Genomic DNA, 24,089 nt, shown 5'->3' on the forward strand with positions numbered 1-24,089 from the left:
ACAGTTTTGTTGTAGTTACTTTATCTCCTCCCTCTCCCCCACCCCCACCACTAATTTTCTCCTTTTCTGAAGACGGTGACTGTTGCAGGACACAGATAGCCCCCAGTACCTCAACCAAATTGCCATTCTTTGTGTTGGCAGGCTAATATTCCATACAGGGAATCAAAGACAAGCCTTTGTGGCACCCTCAACTGCTACCTCAGCTGAGATCAGCTATAGCAGAGACCAGAAATCAAACTTGGGACCTTCTGGCCTGTATGGTGTACGGTACAGAGTGCTGTTTTTACCAACTACTAAACCATTGGCATGCTATCATTTCAGGAGCCTTAAGTGAGGCTCATTAAATCAATTCAACATTGTGGACTCCAGTGGACCTGATCCATCGGCATTGACTCTCAGAAGGGCACCTCCACAGTGATCTTCCATGTACTCGTATACATCACAAGGCTCTGTGCATACACAAATATCCATTATCTATGCCATTATTTCAATTTTGTGAAGTGGATTCCACAAAACCCCAGTCAGAGTTCACAATTGCTCTGCCTCCAAGTTGGTCCCAGCATAAAATCAACCTTGGGGCTCAGTTACTTTACTGGGACGGATTTGAAACGCAGAACCAGCTGCATTTACACTATCAATCGGGAATCAGATTTAGTTGTACATCAAGTTCATTGCAACGACTCCTGTATGAAGGAAGTGCAAGATCTGTGCTTGTGTGAGAGAAGTGACCCAGATTCCATCTATGTAGATGATTATGAAGATTGATCTTTTGGGAAGGAAACAAAAAAAGTCCAATTTAAAGTACACTGTTGAATTGTGAAGAACACAGCATCGTTGAATTAGGAAAGAGGTGAGCGCTAGAGAAGCTGAGGGCTGATTAACGATGGAGTGGGGAAGGTAAAAATCTGGGAAGTAGAAAACAAAATAGGTTGCAATCAAATACAACAGGAAATAACATTTTTTCTCAAGGGAAATGTATTGTTAATGATTATTGTAATATTCAATGTAAAATATCAGTTATTTTATATTTTTGCTTCTAGGACCTAGACAATTAGTAGGCTTAACAGAGTTAATAAATACTACGTTAAATCTTGTTAGGTTGCATTCCAAGCTGGACAGTAAAAGACCAATTGATTCACAGCCTAAATCAGAAGATGACGAATGCAATCGCTGCACAAAAAGAACATGGAAAGCAGGGTGCACAACACAAAGTCTGGCAAAAAAAACATTCTCTCCTCCCCCCAGAAAAATGAACATAGGTTTCTGCATTTTCCGTTGGCTCATCTGTACCATACAGTCGACTTTTATTAGTTTTCCCAAACATCTATACAATCTGATAACAGCCGCTATCTGTTGGCCTTTATGGTTCTACATGAAATGAGTCCAAGCTAGTGGGAATGGGCTGACAGCACAACGCTCCCTGTAATTCAGGTACCAATCTCACCCATAGTGACCACAAAGCCTGCTGGTGCGGGAAGTGGAAAATTCAAGCAGGCAGTGCTAAAACACGTTGTTGGAGTAAAGAGAAAGTCACTTGGCAGCTGGCTGTGCTACCCTTAATGCTGACAATGGATGACAAACTGTGCGAGAGGTCTTCCGCAATAAGCCCCTTCACGCTAAGGAGTGTAAAAATGAACCCTAACAGAGAGGAGAAAACACAGGAAAAAGAAACTCCCATTTGGTACTGCATGCCTTGTGAACATCTCATGTATCACACAGTTTGCTGTTGGGCTATCATAAGTGATATCCAAGATTAGGACAAGCTGTCTTTCCTATTGGAAGAGTCAGTATTAATTGATAGAAGTAGAGAAGCCACACAATTCATGTACTGTACCTCTCCAGCACAGTGCAATCTTCAATACAAACAGCTCTTATTCAAGGAATGGTATCAGAGAAAGATTGCAGCACGGAAGGAGGCCATTCGGCCCATCGAGTCCCACTCCCCCGCCCTATCCCCGTAGCCCTGCAAATTTTTTTCTTTCAACTACTTATCTAGTTCCCTTTTGAAAGCCACGATTGAATTTGCCTCCATCGCCCCTCCCGCACCCACGCATTCCAGATCCTAACCACTCGCTGCGTAAAAAAGTCTTTCCTCGTGTCACCTTTGGTTCTTTTGCCAATCGCCTTAAATCTATGTCCTCTGGTTCTTGTCCCTTCCGCCAATGGGAACAGTTTCTCTCTATCTATTCTGTCTGGACCCTTCATGATTTTGAATACCTCGATCAAATCTCCTCTCAACCTTCTTTGTTCCAAGGAGAACAACCCTAGCTTCTTCAGTCTATCCACGTAACTAAAGTCCCTCATCCCTGGAATCATTCTAGTAAATCTTTTCTGCACCCTCTCTAAGGCCTTCACATCTTTTCTAAAGTGCGGTGCCCAGAACTGGTCACAATACTCCAGCTGTGGCCGAACCAGTGTTTTATAAAGCCTTGTTTTGACTTCCTTGTTTTTGTATTCTGTGCCTCTATTTATAAAGCCCAGGATCCCGTATGCTTTTTTAACCGCTTTCTCAACCTGCCCTGCCACTTTCAACGATTTGTGCACATATACCCCCAGATCTCTCTGTTCCTGTATCCCTTTTAGAATTGTGCCCTCCAGTTTATATTGCTTGGCACAAATAGGTTTAGATCTATTCACGTTACACTGTAAGGATGCACACATCTACCTGATGCTCAAGCTTGGTCTTTTACTATCAGTGTTGGATCAGTAAGGATGTTGTTGGGGGGGGGGGGGGGGGGAGGGAGGGAAGGGAGGTTGTGCTTTTTTTAATATAAGTATAGCAGGGTACAGCAAATCAATGTGGTGAAAGCTCACCATTCCTTGTGTCATGAGCCACTTGTCTATAGGCTCGATGTCTGGATTGCCAGCTCTAATGCTCAGCTGCATCAGTTACAGAACATTCCCACAGGCCCAAGAAAGGAGAAGACAAATTAAAGAGAAATCCACATAAGATTACCGTAGAATATCTTTAGCACACCCTTGCTGCACACTGCTAAGCTTTTTTCAAAAAAAAACTTAAATACATGCACAAAGGTAATGACCTTCAACTCCAAAGTAATAAAAATAACAGATAGTTATGCATGGATTACAAAAGAAAGTCATTCGCTTGTTTGAAGTTGATACCAGGCCAAAAATAAAGAACCTCTTACTTGCCTTAGTAACATTCCCCAGCCATCATTTATCTAGTATGCCCACTGGCAAAACGATGGGTTTACCGAGATTTAGAGTGAAAATTGATTGGCCTAATAAGCGGATTACGTGGTCGAACAGAACAATGCATTAAGAAACAAATGCACGTATGTAAGCTTCTGAATATCCATCAAAAACAGCGCAAATTTGTGCACTTGAACGGGAAGCGCTGTGCACTCATCCAAAATATTTTAACACTGGTTAATAGCAGAAGAATCAGGACTCCGAAAGTGTGGATTTAACTGTGATGTGCATTTAACTGATGTGCACTTGAGTGGGCTTCAGTGTATGTATGTAGTTTTTTTTCCAAAAATGCCCCTTATACAAATTTATTTGCAAATTGCTGTAGTGAAGATTTCCTTTTGTTCTGGTTCTCAATCACTAGAGAAAAAAAATCTAAGCAATTCTCCGTGAAACATTTATAAAAATATTTGCACATATGTGTATTCTTATACAACTGTGCCAGAAACAGACCTCACAATGCACCTTCACATGCCGAGGAGCATGTTACTAAGTCAAGCTTGCATAGCTCAACTTAGCAGCTGATGTGGTCTAGGATATTAAAAACAATACTTGAATACAGTTCTGTGCTCCAATTAACCCATGAGGACTACAGCAGCATTTCTGCACCAAACTGTGTTCACAGTACCAGTTTACCCACAGATGATTGTGAATTGAACAAGGCTCAGAGTCCATTCACTTCTCAAGTTTCACTTTAGCACATTCGACATGGCTAAGATTCATGTCCTCTATTATTCAGAGGTACGTGCATCATGGTGTGATCTGTACAGACCAAGCAAATTCCAGGTTCTCTCTCCAAGTCTGTGGTGTCTTACTAACTCAGCTGGTGAAGTGGTGTGAACACTACAATTAGCCCAAGTGCTCAGTGCTCCTGGGATTGGGGGTTGGGGAGGAGCAGGTCAGCCACAGTTCTTCAGTCTGATCACTGTCTAATGACCTCTGCTGGAAGGACAGTGTTACATCGAAACTACAGCACAGAAACAGGCTGTGTTGCCCTCCCCTCCAAAAATCAATTAATCTGCCGGCGTTCACTTCTCATACATAGAGAATTGCTACATGGATGAGGTATCAGAGAGCTGCCGCTACCCAAGCACTAGTTGCTGTGTTTAGGAGAGGTGGGGTAAGGAGAGAAAGTACGAGGGAGGGGAGAAGAAGAGCTCAAAAAGTCCCTCCAATTAGGAAAATAAAATGCTTTTCTCAATAAAATCATTTTAAAAAAAACTGCATCACATAATAAAGCACACTCTGGAGCATTAATACTATTCACTCTAATTGATAAAAAGTGGGGAGGGAGTGAACACACTAACAAAAACTCATGGTTCAGAAAGCACTGCAACATCAGCCTTGGATTTTGCTGTTCTCTTCCATTACTTTGCTTCCCCTCTTCCTCCAAAACCTATCCATTATTCTTAAAATGAAACGCATTTTGGTGCAGAAATACAACTGCAGTCCTTGAAACAGCTTGATTAAATGGATTTGAATTTTTGATTTGCTGATGTATTTCAAACATTATCATTTTGCAGAGCAAGATTTCAGCCATCAAGATTGGTTGCCTTTTGAAATGCCTGTCAGTCCTTTCAAAACAGTTTCAGAGTGCACTTAACAGTAATAATCTGATATTCGCTGGTCTGGGAGGACTGTGACCATTTCATCAAATGTATGTATGTATGTACACACACACACACATCCTCTTTCATGTCTGAACATTCCACTTTATCTATATGGTAACATGACCCTTTCCAGCAATTTCTGAATATAAAAAAATGTAAAGTGAAAAAGTGAAGCCCTTGAAGTAAATAACCTTTACAAAAGACAAATCTTAACACCTGTCGTGACAATTACCAACAGATAACAACTATGGTTTGCCCAAGCAACAAATTATTATATTGGTTAAAGTCAAGCTCAATTAAGCAACAGCTTTGATTGCAGCTGGTGAACTGGGGTAAGTAGATAATCACAAACACAATAGTACGGTAATTTAGTGAAACATGCAGACAGAAAAATGACAGCAACAATTAGTAACATTTCAAGCATAAAGGGGATCCTCACAAAAAAAACCCCAACTGTTTACCAATCTTTAAAAAGGACACAGGTAATTATCCAGAAATAAAGCTGGAGAAGTTATATTTTTGCTTGTAATTACATACAATCACTCTAGGATCCTAAACCTATTAAAATATATACGGTTCCAGAATGAACATTCCATAAGGATGGAGAAACTATTATTCATGTTAGGTGGTTGTTTTCTTGTGATGTCACAAAGCCAGTGCCAGTCAGATTTTTTAAATTAATAACGGATGTGTGGACAGAATACTGTCAAGAGTTAACAGCAGCCCCCCCAAGAGTAGATGATAAGTGATGGTAAGTGCCAACAAAACTAGAGTTTGAATTTGGAGTTTTCATATTCAAATCTAAATCTGCCCATTCAGATGACTGGAGTTTCACACATTGATTAAAGTAATAAAGTAGATATAGAGCTAAATAAATGTCAAATTGTACAAATTACACAATTCTTATTTTCACCTAAAACAGAAGTCCACTGTAGCCAACACAATGCATAAAGTTAGAGAAAAGTAGGTTGAGTAAAAGTCCTCAAAAGTATTGTATCCAACTCTAATTTGAAACCCAGAACAAGCTATCATTAACCCTTTAAGGGTTGACGGGACTAGTATTTACTGACATACGTAAACCAACCCTGCATATAGATCACACTCCAAACTTGATCATGCCCCTATGAGGAATGGGGGGTTGGCAAAATAAAAACTTGCATATAAGCTGAATTGACAATCTGCTTTGGCTTTAAATCTATGCATAATTAATACAGGAGGTTTGGGGTCAGAATAGATTTTTGTTTCACATCAACATTAGATGTCCCGTACCATGTCGTAGCCAAGCAGTCGTGTAACTTCCCTATACCTTACCTCTGCATACTTCTTCAGCCCAATGTTTCAGCTTACTCCCTCCACTCTACTGCACATTCCCCTCTTCCTCAGCTTTGCCATCAGAAGTCGCAGAGCTTTTGCTGCATGCCCTTGTACTCTTCATCTTCTCTCACTACCCTCAAAAGCCTTCTCAAAACTTAATACTCTTGTGCCTTCGGTCATCTCCCCCAACTTCTCTCCTACTTTCTGCTCAGTGTGCACTGTTCGCGTGTAAAGTTCCTTGGGATGTTTTATTATGTAGAAGATGTTATATAAATGTAAGTAGTAATTGTTGTCGATGTCACTTTGAAACTGGGAGGTGTTGATGCAAGAGCATTTGTCAGACATTTATTCCTCCCTTGCGATGGGCAAGCATTTGGCCTGTAATCTGAACTTCCCTGTGATAAGACAGTCAAGATCAGGGAATCACCAACATAAACCTGCAGCCTACCGCTCTGGAGCACTGTAATCTACAGCATTAACGCATCGCTGCTCATATTTCTCCGGCTATATTATATTTAGCCATTCGATATATTTTCTAATTTTGCAGGTGTTACATTACAAAAACCATGTGTGTTTGAGAAATGATGAACCATCTAGCGGTTTGACGTATTGGGAGATTTACGTGCTACACCATGGAATGTTTATACCGGTCATTTTCCAAACCTTGCACCAATCTCAGCCGCAACACTGGGGAGGTGGCAAGTGAAGGCCTCATTGCTTTCCCACAAAGCCCATGAGTATCTGAATAGGACATGCACCCTGTGCTGATTTATTCTAACTACATTAGCAGCCAATTTCAGGACAGAATAGTCAGTGATATTAAAACTGGTCACCTGTCCCATGGCCTTTGGCCAAGAGCAGTGCAAGGGGAGAAGATATTTTATTAAAAGTTTCAAGGTTATTTAGTACTCAAAAAGGGATTAAAGGTAAGCTTTTCTCTTGAGCAGAATGAATAATATGAATAAAGCAACATCTAGCGGCATCTTCGGGACTGTTGGTTAAACTGAAAGCAAACTACAGCAGCCAATTGCAGTAGCACACAACATGCAAGACAACAAAAAATGTACAGCCAAAATACAACAGTTTATTCTGAAGCTACAAACGGTCTTCTTTTAAATTGAATTCCTTAACTACAGTTTTCATGTATATTTGGCGCCACTCGTCAACTGTGTAAGGCCAAATGTGTGGATAATTTACATCGCCAGTCTTTCAGATGAGATACCAAAATAGTTTACCATCATTAAAACTTAAAACATTTACACAGAAAGAATAGTTTATTTCAACTCAAAGATAACTTCAAAGAAAAGGTTAAAGCTCTTACCACTGCTGCATTATTTTGTCGAACATCGAGGGCAGTTGCCAATCCCCCAAGTGACTGTGGGTCCTCATATGTTACACTACAAGCAAGAAATGTACATTTCAAACATTCACAGTATATAAGCACCCGGTGGGGAGTTACAGCACTAACTCCGTATGTGTAAACATCACACATGTTCATGTTTAGACTATAAAATGCTCATGTACATTTCAGTAAGAGACTTACTTTTTGCGCTGATCAGCCAGGGAGCTGCTTCTGGTCTGTGCAAACATATCAAAGTTAGCCAAATCTCGAGTGCCAGGATTGCAGTTGGGCAATGAGCTCAGGGTGCCACTAACACTATCTGTACCCAGGTCTGAAAAAAAAATTTCAGTGGCAGTTACATCAATATCAGACTGGAGCTTAAAAAAAAACTTCATTCAAGCTTGTTTTTAGGCCTTCTCAATTTAATGTGTCAAATAGGCAGAAATTCAGGTTTAAAAAAAAGACATCGGTGAGGGTGATTTCCTCTAATTGCTATTTGTAGTAAGTTTGTAAACAAATGAGACACGATTTCCTCTGCTGATAACTCAGCAATTAATTCCAATATCAGATGCCTTATCCTAAGGTAACTAGTAACACCAAGCAGAGGAAATCTTTCTGTGTTTGTTTACAATGTTGCTACACACAGGGACTAGAGGAAATTGCTTCACAATGCTCCCCAATAACCCGGAGTAAAGATATCGCCTGCCAAAGTACTAAGCTTAACAAACCAGAAGGCTCCAGGTTTAATCTTCAGTCTGTGCCGAGTTAGCTATCTCTGTTGGGGTCCCTTTAGGGGTGCAATAATTGAACAGTATCCCTGGGTTAGGGAGAGGAAATCAGACAGGCATCCTGCTCCTGATCACTATCGAGTGATCTCAGAGTATGTGTCTACGTGAATATCGGGTGAGGACAACATTCGGATCCAGTTTGATTCTCTCCCTCAGTCAAACCACTTTGGGGCATCTTAAGGGCATGTTAAAGATGTTATGTAAATACAAGTTTTTTTCTGTTCTTTCTAAACAACAAGTGTTGGCAGGCGATTCAACTGTAGAAAGGCATCCTATCCTCATCTGACACATATATGTCCAACAGAGGTTACTGGATAGAGATCGGGGGGAAATGATGGCCAATTTTTCTCTCTGTAATTCAGGGGCGCTGAGGCTAATGTAGCACCCGTACTGCTTTGCAACAGGAGTTAGCCATTCAGCCCCTTGAGCTGGTGATTAGCTAACTCAAAACAAACCTGGTTTTGAATCTGAGACCATCTTGGTCTGCGTGGTTCAGCTACTCAACGGATACACTTGCTGAGCCATTAAAATTGTTGCGCTTAGATTTATCTTTGTTGATTTTGAAAACATTTTGAGTTTTAAAGTGTGCATGCTGATATCAGGTGAATTAATTGAGTGTGACTAAGATTACCAACTCAGTGTGCGTTATGGGAGAAAAGAGACGTGAATATCTCAATGGTGTATCTTCCATGGCGCTGCTCACAGCAAATTAGATGAAAAATATTTTATTTGACAGTAACACTATACGATGTGATGTATGATGTATTATTCTGCTGTTGCAGTGCAGCTGTGTTTAAGGCCACAAAGTCAAATTGCCGTAAAGAGGGACATCCGAAGATCAAACAGAAGTCAATTGTTGTTGAGGAGGGAATTTCGTAAATTGCAGGTGCTTGCAATTCCCTGCTCCAGGTCAGAAGAAACCAGCATAAAATAACTGGCTTACGTTTTTTTTTAAAAGGAAAATACTTCTAACTATTTGAAGTGTGACAAACTCAAAACATGTATACAGACAGAGAGATGGGTAGATAGATAGTTTAAGTGAACGATTGAGCAGGTCAGTGTAGTGTCTTAGGCACAAGACATTTTCAATACAGATCTCCAGCAGCACATTGAGGTAACAATATCAATCTGTTTGTGTCTTTTTTTTTAATGTTCACAAACCTTTTTTTATGCTGCAGGTAGTAATGAAACACAGGTGAACTTGAGGTTGCACAGGCTAATCTTGTCTGCTGAAATCCGACAAACATGCCAACCACCCATCACCCTGGAAAAGGTTACAAGAGAACTCACGTAGCCAGATTATGATAAACTCCAGTTGGGGCTACATGTTGTTGGCTGACAGACGAACAACTCTTCAGAGCAATTTTTTACATTTGGCAACAGTGATCATATTTTAATGCTTTATTTACTGGGATTCCAAGCAGGAGTCAGGGAATTCTGGATAATCTTGGCTGGGTCTGGTTATCCGGGTTAAAAGGCAATGAAATCAGCTTCCTTACCTAGTCCGGCGAGCTGCGAGGACAGAGTGGGGGCGGTCGTATTTCCAACCATCGGGCTCACTACTGCAGGGGACCCTGGGCCCAAGTCTATTAGATTATCCGCGTCTGTCACCTCATTCAATACCTGATGAAATGAGAGCGAAGTGAACAAAATGTGAGATATTAAAAACTTCCATCCTTTGAAAACTTCTGTCATATTTTAAAAGACATCAAGCTAGATTTTTCTGATTACAACTGGCATATACATTTATAGTCTCTCTTTTCACTTATTTGGTCAAAAGACCTCTAGAGCCCTTTAACACAGCATTCGAAGAAATTTACACAGGCATTAAACTTTTAATATAGATTACATAAAATAGATAGTGTAACAAGGTGCAGCTGGAGATAACTTGATTCCCTATGGTTGCTGGAGCCACAGACAGATTTATAGGAAATTACATTGGGTACCAATATACAATTCGCAGCCTAATGCCAACTCTAACAACCCTGGTTCAGCAGATGACTGTGATAAAGCGTGTTTTTAAAAGAAACTGTGTAGTTATTACTTACACCATCTTCTGCGTTCTGAGTTCCACGTCCCGATCTGCATCGTTCAAATCTGTACAGAAGACATGGCAAATTACAAAAAGCCATTTGTCTACATATCAACCGTTAGCTTCAAAGACTCCAGCATGTCCCCATGGAGATGCGCCTGAAATAGAGATCCCAACATCCTTGCGCTTGGTTAGTTAGTGTTAAGAGTTTCAGTTTGCTGTGACATCTCTCACATTCCTGCCTTATAAAACATCAAAACTAGGTACAGAATCTGAACCACTTGGGCTACAATATCAATGTTGCTTTTTGCTTCTTTCCTTCTGACATATCCCTCCAGTCTTCCCAATTTGGTTATGTTCCCAAGTTCCCCGCAACATTCCCTAAAATACAAGGTAACCACAGAGCCTATCGCAGGGTTCTGCCTATTTTGAATAGTAAATTATAGACTAGAATTGAGTAACTACTGTACCATAAGACCATGAGAGATAGGAGCAGGAGTAGGCCATTCGGCCCCTCGGGCCTGCTCTGCCATTTAATGAGATCATGGCTGATCTGATTTTTACCTCAACTCCACTTTCCTGCCTTTTCCCTATATCCTTTGACTCTCTTGCTGATCAAAGATTTGTCTAACTCAGCCTTGAATGTATTCAATGACTCAGCCTCCACAGCTTTTTGGGGTAAAGAATTCCAAAGATTCACGACCCTCCGGGAGAAGAAATTCCTCCTCATTTCCATCTTAAATGGGCGACCCCTCATTCTGAGACTACGTCCCCTAGTTTTAGATTCCCTCATGAGGGGTAACATCCTCTCAGCATCTACCCTATCGAGTCCCCTCAGAATCTTGTATGTTTCAATAAGGTCGCCGCTCATTCTTCTAAACTCCAATGAGTATAGACCCAACCTGTTCAATCTTTCCTCATAAAACAATCCTTCCATATCCGGAATCAACCTAGTGAACCTTCTCTGAACTGCCTCCAATGCAAGTATGTCCTTCCTTAAATAAGGGCACCAGAACTATACGCAGTACTCCAGGTGTGGTCTTACCAGCACCCTGTACAGTTGTAGCATGACTTCCCTGCTTTTATACGCCATCCCCTAGAAATAAAGGCCAATATTCCGTTTGCCTTCCGGATTACCTGCTGCACCTGTATGTTGATTTTTTGTGTTTCATGTAAGAGGACACCCAGATCCCTCTGTACCGCAGCATTTTGTAGTATTTCTCCATTCAAATAATATTTTGCTTTTATTTTTCCTCCCAATGTGGATGATTTCACATTTTCCCACATTATATTCCATCTGCCAAATTTCTGCCCATTCGCTTAACCTGTCAATATCCCTTTGCAGACACTTTGGGCTCGATTTTACCGTCGGGTTTCCAGCGGGGGGGGCCCCGAAAATCCCGATATCCAGTCACGTGACCGGATCGCGCCGAGATCCCGGCCACTTCCGGGTGCCGCGCTGACGTGCGGGGCTGCGTGCGCAGGCCCCGCTGGTGGGAATCCCGCAGGCAATTAAAGCCAGCGGGGTTCCACTTGAGTGTACTTACCTTGCTTGTTGAGGTCATTAAATGAGCTGAAGCAGCTGTCAAAACAGGAAGTGTGGGATTTTAGGTTCAAGGCAGTGTGTTTCACACACTGGGGGAAAACAGTCTCCCTTCCACCGGTCGTGTTCCAGCCAGCAGCCTGTGGCAGCTGCCAAGGTGCACTCCACAGCGGGTGGGAGAGCCCTCACCCACGCAGGAGGCCACCGCGTCACGTAGGGCAACCCCTGCCCTCCACCACCCCCCGCCAAGCCAGAGGACAGACCGACGTGAAACCGCAGCCCCAGTGCGAGGAACCACCTACCTACCCTGCACAACCCCTCAGACCAACACCTGCCAGATGGGTGGTGCGTTGACATCCTCGGAGGACGAACAGCATGACCAGCCCCAGCAGCCTCGCAGTCCACCTCTGACACGTGGAGCTCCACAACAGAGTGCTGTGACACATCCACCTGTACAGCAGGAGGGAGGGCTACCGCAGAGAGAGACGCGTCGCAGAGGGCACTACCCTCCGCACAGGGTCCACAGACCGAGGCACAGCTCCCCGGACCTCTCTGAGCAGCAGTGCACACGGAGGCGCAGATTCACTCGACATGTAGTCGTGGAGATCTGCAGGCTCTTTCATGCCGAGCTGCTCCTGGCTGGCCCCAGCACCATCTGCTTACCTGTCGCTGCCAAAGTCACCACTGCCCTCCACAACTTCTCCTCCGCATCCTTCCAGGGTGCAGCCGGGTACACCGCCGATGTCTCTCGGTCGTCTGCGCGGAAGAGCCCTGCAAATACACCTGCACCTACTCTGCAGTAACACAATGGGTGGCATCAGTGGTGGGTCCTCAGTGATACCCAGGAGCGGGCATTATTGGACACAACAGACAGGATTCGCGGAGACATGGCAGTGGTGGTGCCAATATAATGTGTGATGTTTGCTTCTCTGAAATTCAATATAGGTAACACCCATGGCAAACCCTCAGACACCCTTGTGCATCCCCTTCATGCTCACGACACGTTTGCCGTACGCTGCCTACTGCACGTATGCGATGCATGCCCTGTGGCTGCAGCACAGGTGGTGGCAGGTTGAGTGAGGCTGGCCGTGAGAGAGATGCACGAGAGGGTGAGTATGGGATAGAGCCATGAGATTGTATGAGGATTGGGTTGCGTGTTAGTGGCGGGTGAGTACTGGCGAGGTGAGTAGGTGCAGGTAAGATGAGGATGGGGTTTGAGTGGGTATGAGGGGTGATGTGACAGAGTAGTGTTGGCGGTGCCAAAGGAGATGTGGGGTGGGGGCAGTGTTGTGGCAGACGGAGTGTAGGGGAAAGACTACGTGTTCTCATTGTGGCTGACCTACTGAGGTCATTGGAGCGCCTCCTGCACTGTATGCAGGTGGGCGATATGTTGGTGGTGCAGGTGACCCCCTCTGCCACCTCGAGCCAGGCCTTCTTGGTGGCAGAGGCAGGCCGCTTCCTCCCGCCCACTGGGTGGAAGATCTGTGTCCTCCCCCTCCTCCTCACCCCATCTGATGATACCTGGGGTGAGGCATCATTAAACTGGGAGCAGCCTTCCCCCTGGGCTGCTCCGTGCTGTAATTTGTTCCATTGGTTGCAGCATGTCAGTGGAGGACTGCCCCTTTAAGTAGAGAGCCTCCAGCTGACAGATCGTACTGCGCATGCGCAGCCCGCCCGACGTGCAGACCAGCAGCGCGGAACCCAGAGGAGCAGGTAAGTGATTCCAATTAGTGGATTGCCTGCTACGATCGCGCGGGCAACCCACTAATTTCACCGGGCGCGGAGGCCACGCACCCGAAACCCAACCCGTCGGAAACCCGCAGGCCTGCTAAAATCAGGCCCTTTGTGTCCTCATCGCAACTTGCTTTTCCACCTATCTTTGTATCAGCAGCAAATTTGGCCACAAGACACTCTGTTCCTTCATCCAAGTCATTGATATATATTGTAAATAGTTGAGGCCCCAGCACTGATCCCTGTGACACCCCACTAGTTACAGATTGTCATTTTGAAAATGACCCTTTTATCCCGACTCTTTGTTTTCTGTTAGTTAGCCAATCCTCTATCCATGCCAGTATATTACCCCCAACACCATGAGCTCTTATCTTGTGCAGTAATCTTTTATCTGGCACCTTATCGAATATCTTTTGGAAATCCAAATATGCTGCATCATTTTATCCATCCTGCCCGTTACTTCCTCAAAGAGCTCTAATAAATTTGTCAGACATGATTTCCCCTTCATAAAACCACGTTGACTCTCCTTGATTGTATTATGAGTCTCCAAATGTTCTACTACTACTTCCTTAATAATGGATTTTAGCATTTTCCCCAATGACAGATGTTAGGCTAACTGGTCTATAGTTACCTGCTTTCTGTCTCACTCCCTTCTTGAATAGGGGTGTTACGTTTGCGGTTTTCCAATCCGCTGGGACCTTTCCAGAATATAGTGAATTCTGGAAGATTACAACCAATTACCAGTGCCCTCCCCCTCACCTTGGGAGAAAACTTCTGGCCTCAAGTGCCAACCTCCTCTGGGAAATTCCTCCCCAGCATAAGGTAATCAAGTAAATCTTAACCTTTGGAGGCACAGCTAGTTGGTGCACACATACACTGTGCCATCATGCCACAGTAACACACATTGATTTTCAAAACCATCTATGCAGATGTTGACAAGCAAACTAGTAGGGCTTCTTTGGTACACAAAGCAGGATTAAAAAAAGATGCAGTTAGAGACAAGGTGAGATCGCTCACAACTTGAACCTGGTAGTTGGGAGCAGAGTAATTTGTTGAAATTATAACAGGGTACTGGATAGGCAAGTCAGATTTCCTCATCTTGCAGTTCAGCAAGTTATTGGTAAAAATCTGGCAGAGTGTGAAATCCCCATCAATTCTTGTAAATGTTTACACTTACTGCATTTGGCACGATTTGTTATCCAACTACTGTACTTTGAATTAAAAATATGGAGACAGTGAAAATGCAGGTTTCTGAGCAGATCAGAGCAAGAAGAAACTGCTTGCCACAATAAATCACTTACCCTGGTGATAATTAATTCTGCAATTGAACTTCTCCACACAACGGAGAGAGGTTTAGGTGTCAATACTGACTGGAAGAGATCTAAAACTGTAAAAGGTTACAGCACAGAAGGAGGCCACTTGGCTCATTGCATTGGTGCGAGCTCTTTGCTGGAGCAATCGTAAACTAATCCTACTGCTCTGCTATCCGCCCCCCCCAATAGCCCTGTATCTTCCTCTGCTTCAAATATTTATCCACTTTCCCTTGAAAGATGCAATGGTCTCTGCCTCAACTAGTCCCTGTGACAAAGCATTTCATGCTCCAACAACTCGCTGTTTCAAGAAATTTCTGCTAACCTCTCTTTATTCTTAGTGACTATTTAAAATTGAGAACTCTGATCACTGACACCACAACTAGAGGAAATAGTCTTTTCCTATTCATCCTAAAGAAATCCTTCAATGGTTTAAAAAAAACCTCAAATCTCCTTTTGGCCTTCTCTGCTCCAGAGGAAATAGCTCCATAATTGCAGCTTCTCTTGCAATCCTGTCTTAAAACATGAAAGTCTGGCAGTTCTAAGGGTTGTGGCTACAAACCATTGCACACTGTTTTTGCATGGCAGAACTAGCCAGTGACATTTAGGAACTATAGTGGTGAAGTGCAACACATTTCGCTCAGTATTTTAGTTTCATGCTCAACCTGTTGCAAATGAGGAAAACCTTTTGCAGAAGACAGCAGGCAGCTAATCACTCACCTCTCATACCGAAGGAAGACATTATTAAGATCATCGTTAACGTGCAAAAGTTCCTCTGTGATCTCTTCATTGGTTACATTGGAGAGAAGTTCCACAACCCGTTGCTGCATCGCTCGGCATGTATGGTTCAGTTCCTTGTTCAAAGAGCACAGGACATGTTAATCAGTTCTTTGTCACTTGAAGTACAATAAAACAAAGGTTACTTTTTTGTTGAATGTACATTTTCATCAAGGCAATGAAGATCAGCGAATTGAAAATAGGTATTATTTTTTGCTTGTCTCAGTATCATATCAAGCAGTCCCGGGGTGGGTAACGCACAAGAATTGCCCCTAAAACGCTTAACTTCAGGCCATCTGTGTGAATTTTTTTCATTTCTCACATGAGTCATCCTTATGGCTTCTGGGTCAGGCTGTCAATTTAGTGACAATCTGTGCTGAATTATGAGGCATTTCAGCACCTCTTCAGAGGTCAAGACCGCCTCAGACCCTGGTACCCTGACGGCTTACATTACAGATGACTTTCATCCTAATTGGATAACCATTTGAAAAGGATGAATGTAAATGATACTGGTAAAAGACAAGGAAATGGAATTAGAGTAGATAGCTCCAGTTGAAGAGTGATGGGCCAAATGGCTTCCTTCTGTGCTTTATTTTCTATGACTTTGTGTGGACTGGATTCAGATCCTAGAGAGGAGAGTGTTCCAATGCACTCAAAACAGCCACCCTCCATTAAAACAGCAACCTCATGTCACTTATTCTAACAGTATGTTTCAACCATCTTATGAAAAGATGGCTTAAACTCTGGACACCTGAATAAGCCACGAGGCTGCATATAGACTGTACGGCAGATAATATCAAGTTGTCCTATTGGAGAACTCGTAGATATTGAAAAATTCTCTTGAGTTAGAAGCAATCTAAAATTTAGAGAATTTAGCCTCGACATTAATGAGATGTGGATCCCTGTTTTATTACAGTTTGGTACTATGCAGTAGAAACACTCTTTTGTGTAAAATGCAACTCTCAAATAAATTCAGTATTCTTACCTGCAGCAACTCAAAGTCCGATTGATTTTCCTGTCCAGGGACTGTTTCAGTCAGCATCTCAGACATCACTTTTGCATTTCCACGGACAACATCCAGCTCGCTGCGCAACCTGGCAAGCTGCCATACAAAAGGCTCAACTTAAAACAAAGGGTAAACCCTTAGATTAGCCAACACAGGTTACATTGCAAACACAGAAACAGACTCACTCACACATTGAAAAGCCAGAAGGAGGTTAGAAGTTCTTTGCAGCAGGCTGATTTTAGTCACTATTCACCAATTGGACTTTAAGAAAAAGACAGACTTGCATTTATATAGCGCCTTTTACAATCTCAGGATGTCCCAAAGCACTTTACAGTCAATTATGTACTTTTGTAGTGGTCACTGATGTAATGTAGAAAATGAGGAGCTAATTTGCACACAGCAAGCTCCCATATCAGCAATGAGACAATAACCAGATAATCTGTTTATTTAGTGATGTTGAAGGATAAATATTGGCCAGAACACCGTGGAGAACTCCCCTGCTCTTCTTCGAAATAGTGCCATGGGATCTTTATCATCCACCTCACAGAGTAGATGGGGCCACGGTTTAACGTCTCATCTGAAAGACAGCACCCCCGACAGTGCAGCACTCCCTTAGTACTGCACGGGAGTGGCTCCTTTCCTCACAATGAATGATCTTTTGCTGGGTGTTGGGCATTGTATCTTTAAAGCAACAGTACGTCAATCACGTATGAACAATTTTTTTAAAAATCACCCAAAAAATAACTTTTGTGACTTTCTGCCGATCAAGGTGAGGGATGATAGCGCTGAGAAATGGAACACTTTCCCATTCCAGACACCAAGTATCAGCAATAAAAACTTCCAAGCCAAGACACAGATTGAAGTATCCTTCCAAGAATGTGCCTTGGCCCCTTCAGAAAAAAGATAATCCCTACTGCACCAATCCAATATCACCCCCTACACCAAGTCTTACATCTTGAGCGACACCTCCCTCGCAGTGCTAAATCAGGGGTAGTTGTATGCTGTGGATCCATGCCAGTTAAGAATTGGATGGAGACTGTACGACCTCATTTTGTGTAGATCCTTATCTAAAATGCCCTCCATGACATCACCCACCCTACCGCTGCAACCTCCTCCAGCAGCCTTATATTCCACCTTGTACCCTCCATTTGTGCAGGGCTGACCTACTGTATGTTCCCCCTCCCTCTCGACGGCAGAGCCTTCAGCCATCACACACCCACTCTCCAGAACTCACTCCTTAAACATCTCCATCCTGCAACATCTCTCTCCACCTTCAAAAGCCTCTTCAAAACTTATTTCTTCAACTGTAGATTGTCACCTGCTGTTAACCCTTTTCCTAAGTCCTGTAACAGTGTCCTTTTCTTCTCCAACTCCTCCTGTGAGGTACCTTGCATCGTTTTGCAACATTAAAGGCGTTATATAGGTGCAAGTTATTGCTGACCTTTACAGCCAGTAAATTGATGAGGCTTCATTTTGACAGCCAGTCCTATGGGTGTAAGGCCAGTGTCTAACCCACTGCACCAACCCAGTCATACTCCATTTTCCTGATACTGTATCATAACAGACAGACATGATGAGTCCAGCATCACATCTTCAGAGCTGGCTGGAGCAAAAGCCAGCAGGAAGAAATGGTTTGAAGTGCGCTACTCCACTACTTAAACAACTCGTGCATTACCTGTCCCACAGGAGGGGTTAAAACAACTAAAAGTACGTATAACCCATTGATGTCCAAGGCAGAATGTACACCATATCATTAACTGTCAAGATAAATTATTATTTGCACTGATTTTGAAAATAATAAATGCTCCACTATTCTGCTTTCTGTATGGATAGAGACCTGAGATGTCTACAATGAAGTATGCAAGCTTTGGCAGGATATAGTCTCAATTTTTGGCACCTGGTCAGCATTTGCAGTGATCGGTCCAGTTACATGTACAGCTGGAAGGCCTTGAGGGACTGAATAGGTGGTCAGCGTGGACGGTGCAGATGGAAAGCTGTTTGTGGAAGTGGTTTTCTGCAGGGACTGAGGTATTGGTTTGTTCATTGCAGGATCGACCTCAGGAATAAACTGCAATTGAAAAAAATATATTCACATAATTGTATGGATTCTATATACTTAAGTGTAATATGTAGCAATGTTTGAACTTCAATAGCTTCCATTTTTGGACGAAGTTCACAATGAATGTTAATAATCATTTTCCAACTTCTGGCAAAGCAACCATATTCCCTCGTTGGTGCAAAGTGAGTTAAGATCCAATGGCTCATCCGGCTGAATCACTGTGCATTCTCAAAATGAGTGCTCTTTTTAAATTTAGCGTTTCAACAATGACATAATAAGTTTTCAAAGCATAGCATCAAATCTACCAAAAATCCTGAACAAACATGCACAGAATAGACCAGTTACAGTGATGGCAACATAAATTGAAAGCGGAGGCATCCCTAAACAAACGTGGAAATGCACAGAAACTCTAGAGCATAGATAATGATGAGGCTCTATAACTACACTCAGGGTGCACAGAAGCAACATCAGTTAGTGTATTTCAGAAATGTCAAGGAGCCAAGACTTGTAAATGGAAAAAATCTTTTTCCCAGATGAAGATAAGCTCGACAATTGCAGTATTTATTCTGTGGATTTATAAAAAACATAACTTGAAATTTGGCAACCAATCTGGAAGCAGATCATCCTCATTTCAAAAGGAAATAATTAATTCCAACATTCTACACATCCAAACCAAAATTATTGATTGTCCCCATTATGAAAGGCAGGGTTAGTTCTGTTGAGGTAATCTGCATGCAGATGGAATATAATTTTATTTTCATTCTTTTGAAAAATAAATGTGGAGATAAACTGGGGAACAGATTGCTGAATTTTCTTAATTAAATGGCTGCAATATGTAATCTACACCAAAGATGGCATTCATTACCATATTGACAAACATATAAGCTGCACACCAAGTTAAACCTCTCCCATAATAAAAGGCAGCCCCCTGTGCTTTTTAAAGTAGGTGTTAACCTGGACCAATGTTCCCATTAAAATAGTGAGAAAGGAGTTTGATACAAATATACTAATCATTTGTATCATTCTTTTGCATCATTTCCAGCTATTATTATTAATTCACCTATTGGCTGCATATTCAAGTTCAACAACTGATTTTTTTTTGTCTTTAACAAAATGCAGTCTATATGCAAGTTAATACTTGGAAGCATCCGGCTAATAACACACTGGCACATGTTAAAGCTTACTCTCCCTGGTGTGTGTATTGGAGACAGTGCATCCAGGTCTGCCATTGGGAATTCCATCCCTTTTCTCTTTAACTCTTCATAAATATGAACTACTCCAGTCAGATCTGGACTACTCCTGAAAGCATCAGCCCAAGCCTAGGAGTGAAGACACCAAGCATCAGAATCTTTCCAACACACATGGAAGATTAATAATTGTCACTGCGCAAATTCTTATAATGACCTGCTATGTCGGGTCTCTGCTCCTTTTAAATTGCCAGGGAATTCCCGGTTTCAACCAAGGAGCAGAGCAGGGCATGCATCTACAATAGGTGCAGGCCCACTATTCCACTGTTAATAAGGCCGAAGGGGATGTTCCCAGTCTTGCATCTAAATCTCCTGTGGTTGCAGCCTAGGGGCACAGAAATGCAGGACTGTCCCAAGAGGTTGGTGGTGGGCCTTGCACTGGGACTGACACCAAGTCTGGGTACAGCTCAGCTTGGACAGTGCAGCACGCTTTAGGGATGCCTCACTTGTCCAGCAACCAGGCAGGGAGTGATGGGGGTGCCAGAAAAATCGGCCCCCAAACGTGGGACCTTCTGGTCATGATGTCTTAGTACAGTACCATACTACACTGCACATTCACGCACTAAGCCATTGAGGGAGCTTAATGGCAGAACGATGCAACTGGCTGATGAAATTCCACTTTGGCACTCAATGTTACCCAATGGGCACTCACTAAAGAGCAGTTAAATTAATAAGTTAAATTAGTGGCTTTCACTGAACAACAAACCACGTTTATGACATACCAGCTAATCACTCGTGGTGTTACTTATGGGTAATATGGGGTCTGAAGTGCAGTTGTATTATTTATCTGCTAACCTGGTCCATCGCTTTAAAGCTTTTACTCAGGTATTCCCAGGAGGAATGGTCTAAATTGGACCTGAAGTCCATGAAAGGCTAATTATAGTTGGAAGTGATTTGTTGATGCTTTATGCCAAATATAACATCTCGAATGTGAAAGATGCTCTCAAAACTTTTATATGAATAAATAGATATTTGCACAATGAAGAAGCAATTTCACCGAATGTGTTTTTTAAAAAAAACACACCTGTATCAATCCAAGGACTTTATCCTGCACAATAGCTGGTGGATTATTCTTGGGTAAGACAATTTTTACCAATACGCCATCAATGAAGTCACGGTTGGCTACAAGGACATGGAAACGATGACCACAGTTCTTAACACACGTCTCCAAAATCTAATTTTGAAAGTGAGACAAATGAAGTTATTTATTGAACTTAAACATGCAGCATTTACTCAATACCTCGCAACAAGTTAATCGGACAGCAAGCATGTGATAAGAACATTTTTTCTGCCCTTACCCTATAAAACGTGGTGTAGTAGGAGTGTTACTTTGATTGAAGTTCAATTTTAAAAACTGCTCAAAGTTCTTCTTAGAGATTGCTGGTGGCAGAATTAGCTATATTACGCCACTCTTAAGAATCTTACTGAAAACCCTGACAAATAAGTTACACAATTGACTTTTTATTCATTAGGTTTCAGGATATTCTAAGTGAAGGCTGACAATACTGGCAACTACTGCAAGAGCTTGGATTCTGAAAGCCCATTCAGACTCCCACATTCAATCTTCAAGAGACTAATTTTAGAGTCAAGGAATTGAAGTGGAGAAACAGTTGGTCTTAAATATCTTTAGCATGGTGGTCAAATATAGTAATTATCCAAACAAGCATTGGCTTGCATGTCATCTAAGAACCCTTTTGTTTAGTAAAATTCAAAGTAGTTTCAAGGGGCTTTGGGGTAAAAGCAATAGCTGCCGAAACAGGGTGGGAGGGGAGAAACAAAAGGTGACGAGCAATGAAGTACACTTAGTTACTGCAGTGGAAGGGGTGCCTGCATGTGAAAAGCAGAAAATATTTTCACACACTTGTGGAATAGCGAGTGGATTGGACAAAGCGTTGCTCGTTAAACTGAGGCCCCATCTACCTGTTCAGCTGGATGTTAAATATCCCAGGGCTCTATACAATGCAAAGCATAGAGTTCTCTTGGTGTCCTGGCCAACATTCAGCCCTCAACCAACACCAAAAACAAATTAACTGGTCATTCAGCTCATTGCTGTACGTGAGAATCCTGCACAAATTAGCTGCTGCGTTTGCCTACATAACAACAGTGACTGCATTTTAAAAGTAATTTGTGCCAAGCAGTTGGAGACATTTCTCAGAGAGGTATATGAAAGCAATCTTTTTTTCTACTCACCGTTAAAGCAAGCATCACTTCCCGGTAGTTTTTGTTTCCACTCAGCCTTTTTTTGAGAGCCCTGATTGCATCCTTTGGCCTACAAAAAGGTGGATTTTTTCTTTTAAAAAGTCAGTTTTCCTAAGCAGGAGTGCAGCACAACATCAATTTTAATAGTGGAAGCAGGGTGATGGGAACCTGAGCAGGGAGACAGAGGAGGGGGAAACAAGGATAGAAACAAAAGACAGAAAGGGAAGAAGCAATAGTGGAAGGCAGAGAAAACAAGGGCGAAAAACAAATAGGGCCATAGTGCAAAATAAAACTAAGATGACAAGCAATCTTAAAAAGACAAGTCTAAAGGCATTGTGTCTTAATGCGCGGAGCATTCGCAATAAGCTAGATGAATTAACAGCACAGATAGATATTAACGGTTATGATATAGTTGCGATTACGGAGACATGGCTGCAGGGTGACCAAGGATAGGAACTGAACATCCAAGGGTATTCAATATTTAGGAAGGACAGCCAAAAAGGGAAAGGAGGTGGGGTAGTGTTGTTAGTAAAGGAGGAAATCAATGCAATTGTGAGGAAGGATACTGGCTCTGAAAATCACGATGTGGAATCTGTATGGGTGGAGATAAGAAACCCAAGGGGCAGAAAACGTTGGTGGGGGTTGTCTATAGGCCCTCAAACAGTAGTGGAGATGTAGGGGAGGGCATTAACAGGAAATTAGAGACGCATGCAAGAAGGGTACGACTATAATCATGAGTGACTTTAATCTACATATAGATTGGTCAATCCAAATTAGCAATAATACTGTGGGGGAGGAATTCCTGGAGTGTGTACGTGATGGTTTTCTAGGCCAATACGTTGAGGAACCAACTAGAGAACAGGCAATCCTAGACTGGGTATTGTGCAATGAGAAAGGATTAATTAACAATCTTGTTGTGCGAAGTCCCTTAGGGAAGAGTGAACATAACATGATAGAATTCCTCATTAAGATGGAGAGTGAAGTAGTTGAATCCAAAACTAGGGTCCTGAATCTAAATAAAGGAAATTACGAAAGTATGAGGTGCGAGTTGGCCATGATAGATTGGGGAACTTTACGAAAAGGGATGACGGTGGATAGGCAATGGCTAATATTTAAAGAATGTGTGCAGGAATTACAACAATTATTCATTCCTGTCTGGCGCAAAAATAAAACAGGAAAGGTGGCTCAAGCGTGGCTTACAAAAGAAATTAGGGATAGTATTAGATCCAAAGAGGAGACATATAAAATTGCCAGAAAAAGCAGCAAGCCTGAGGATTGGGAGCAGTTCAGAATTCAGCAAAGGAGGACAAAGAGATTGATTAAGAGGGGAAAGAGTATGAGAGTAAACTAGCAGGGAACATAAAAACTGACTGTAAAAGCTTCTATAAATATGTCAAGAGAAAAAGATTAGTGAAGACAAAAGTAGGTCCCTTACAGTCAGAAATGGGGGAAATTATAATGGGGAACAAAGAAATGGCAGAACAATTAAACACATACTATGGTTCTGCCTTCACAAAGGAGGACACAAATAACCTGCCAGAAATGTTAGGGAACCAAGGGTCTGGTGAGAGGGAGGAACTGAAGGAAACCAGTATTAGTAAAAAAAAGTGCTAGGGAAATTAATGGGGCTAAAGGCTGACAAATCCCCAGGGCCTGATAATCTACATCCCAGAGTACTAAAGGAAGTGGCCCTGGAAATAGTGGATGCATTGGTGATCATCTTCCAAAATTCGATAGAGTCTGGAACAGTTCCTACAGATTGGAGGGTGGCAAATGTAACCCCACTATTTAAAAAAGGGAGAGAAAAAAAAAAACAGGGAATTACAGACCAGTTAGCCTAACATCAGTAGTGGGGAAAATGCTAGAGTCTATTATAAAAGATGTGATAACAGACACTTGGAAGGCATTAAAGGGATTGGAC

General features: G+C 42.4%; 1 protein-coding gene across 7 annotated transcripts in view; it reads right to left on the bottom strand.

The window, feature by feature from the left end:
- tom1l2 (target of myb1 like 2 membrane trafficking protein) overlaps positions 1 to 24,089 on the bottom strand; it is a 48,949-nt gene that overhangs the window by 13,917 nt on the left and 10,943 nt on the right. For 5 of the 7 annotated variants that reach the window (XM_068002958.1, XM_068002963.1, XM_068002957.1 and 2 more), the window contains exons 3-12: positions 22,160 to 22,238; positions 20,994 to 21,143; positions 19,907 to 20,041; positions 18,561 to 18,731; positions 16,643 to 16,759; positions 15,601 to 15,734; positions 10,313 to 10,361; positions 9,764 to 9,887; positions 7,678 to 7,807; positions 7,456 to 7,531 (exon numbers count right to left, since the gene is read on the bottom strand). In XM_068002958.1, coding sequence (XP_067859059.1) covers positions 7,456 to 7,531; positions 7,678 to 7,807; positions 9,764 to 9,887; positions 10,313 to 10,361; positions 15,601 to 15,734; positions 16,643 to 16,759; positions 18,561 to 18,731; positions 19,907 to 20,041; positions 20,994 to 21,143; positions 22,160 to 22,238 — 1,165 coding nt within the window. The remainder of the gene's footprint in view (positions 1 to 7,455; positions 7,532 to 7,677; positions 7,808 to 9,763; positions 9,888 to 10,312; positions 10,362 to 15,600; positions 15,735 to 16,642; positions 16,760 to 18,560; positions 18,732 to 19,906; positions 20,042 to 20,993; positions 21,144 to 22,159; positions 22,239 to 24,089) is intronic. The other 2 variants (XM_068002964.1, XM_068002960.1) reach the window with 1 other exon arrangement.

The sequence above is a fragment of the Heptranchias perlo genome, chromosome 22, assembly GCF_035084215.1.
Source record: "Heptranchias perlo isolate sHepPer1 chromosome 22, sHepPer1.hap1, whole genome shotgun sequence".
NCBI classification, from domain to species: domain Eukaryota; kingdom Metazoa; phylum Chordata; class Chondrichthyes; order Hexanchiformes; family Hexanchidae; genus Heptranchias; species Heptranchias perlo.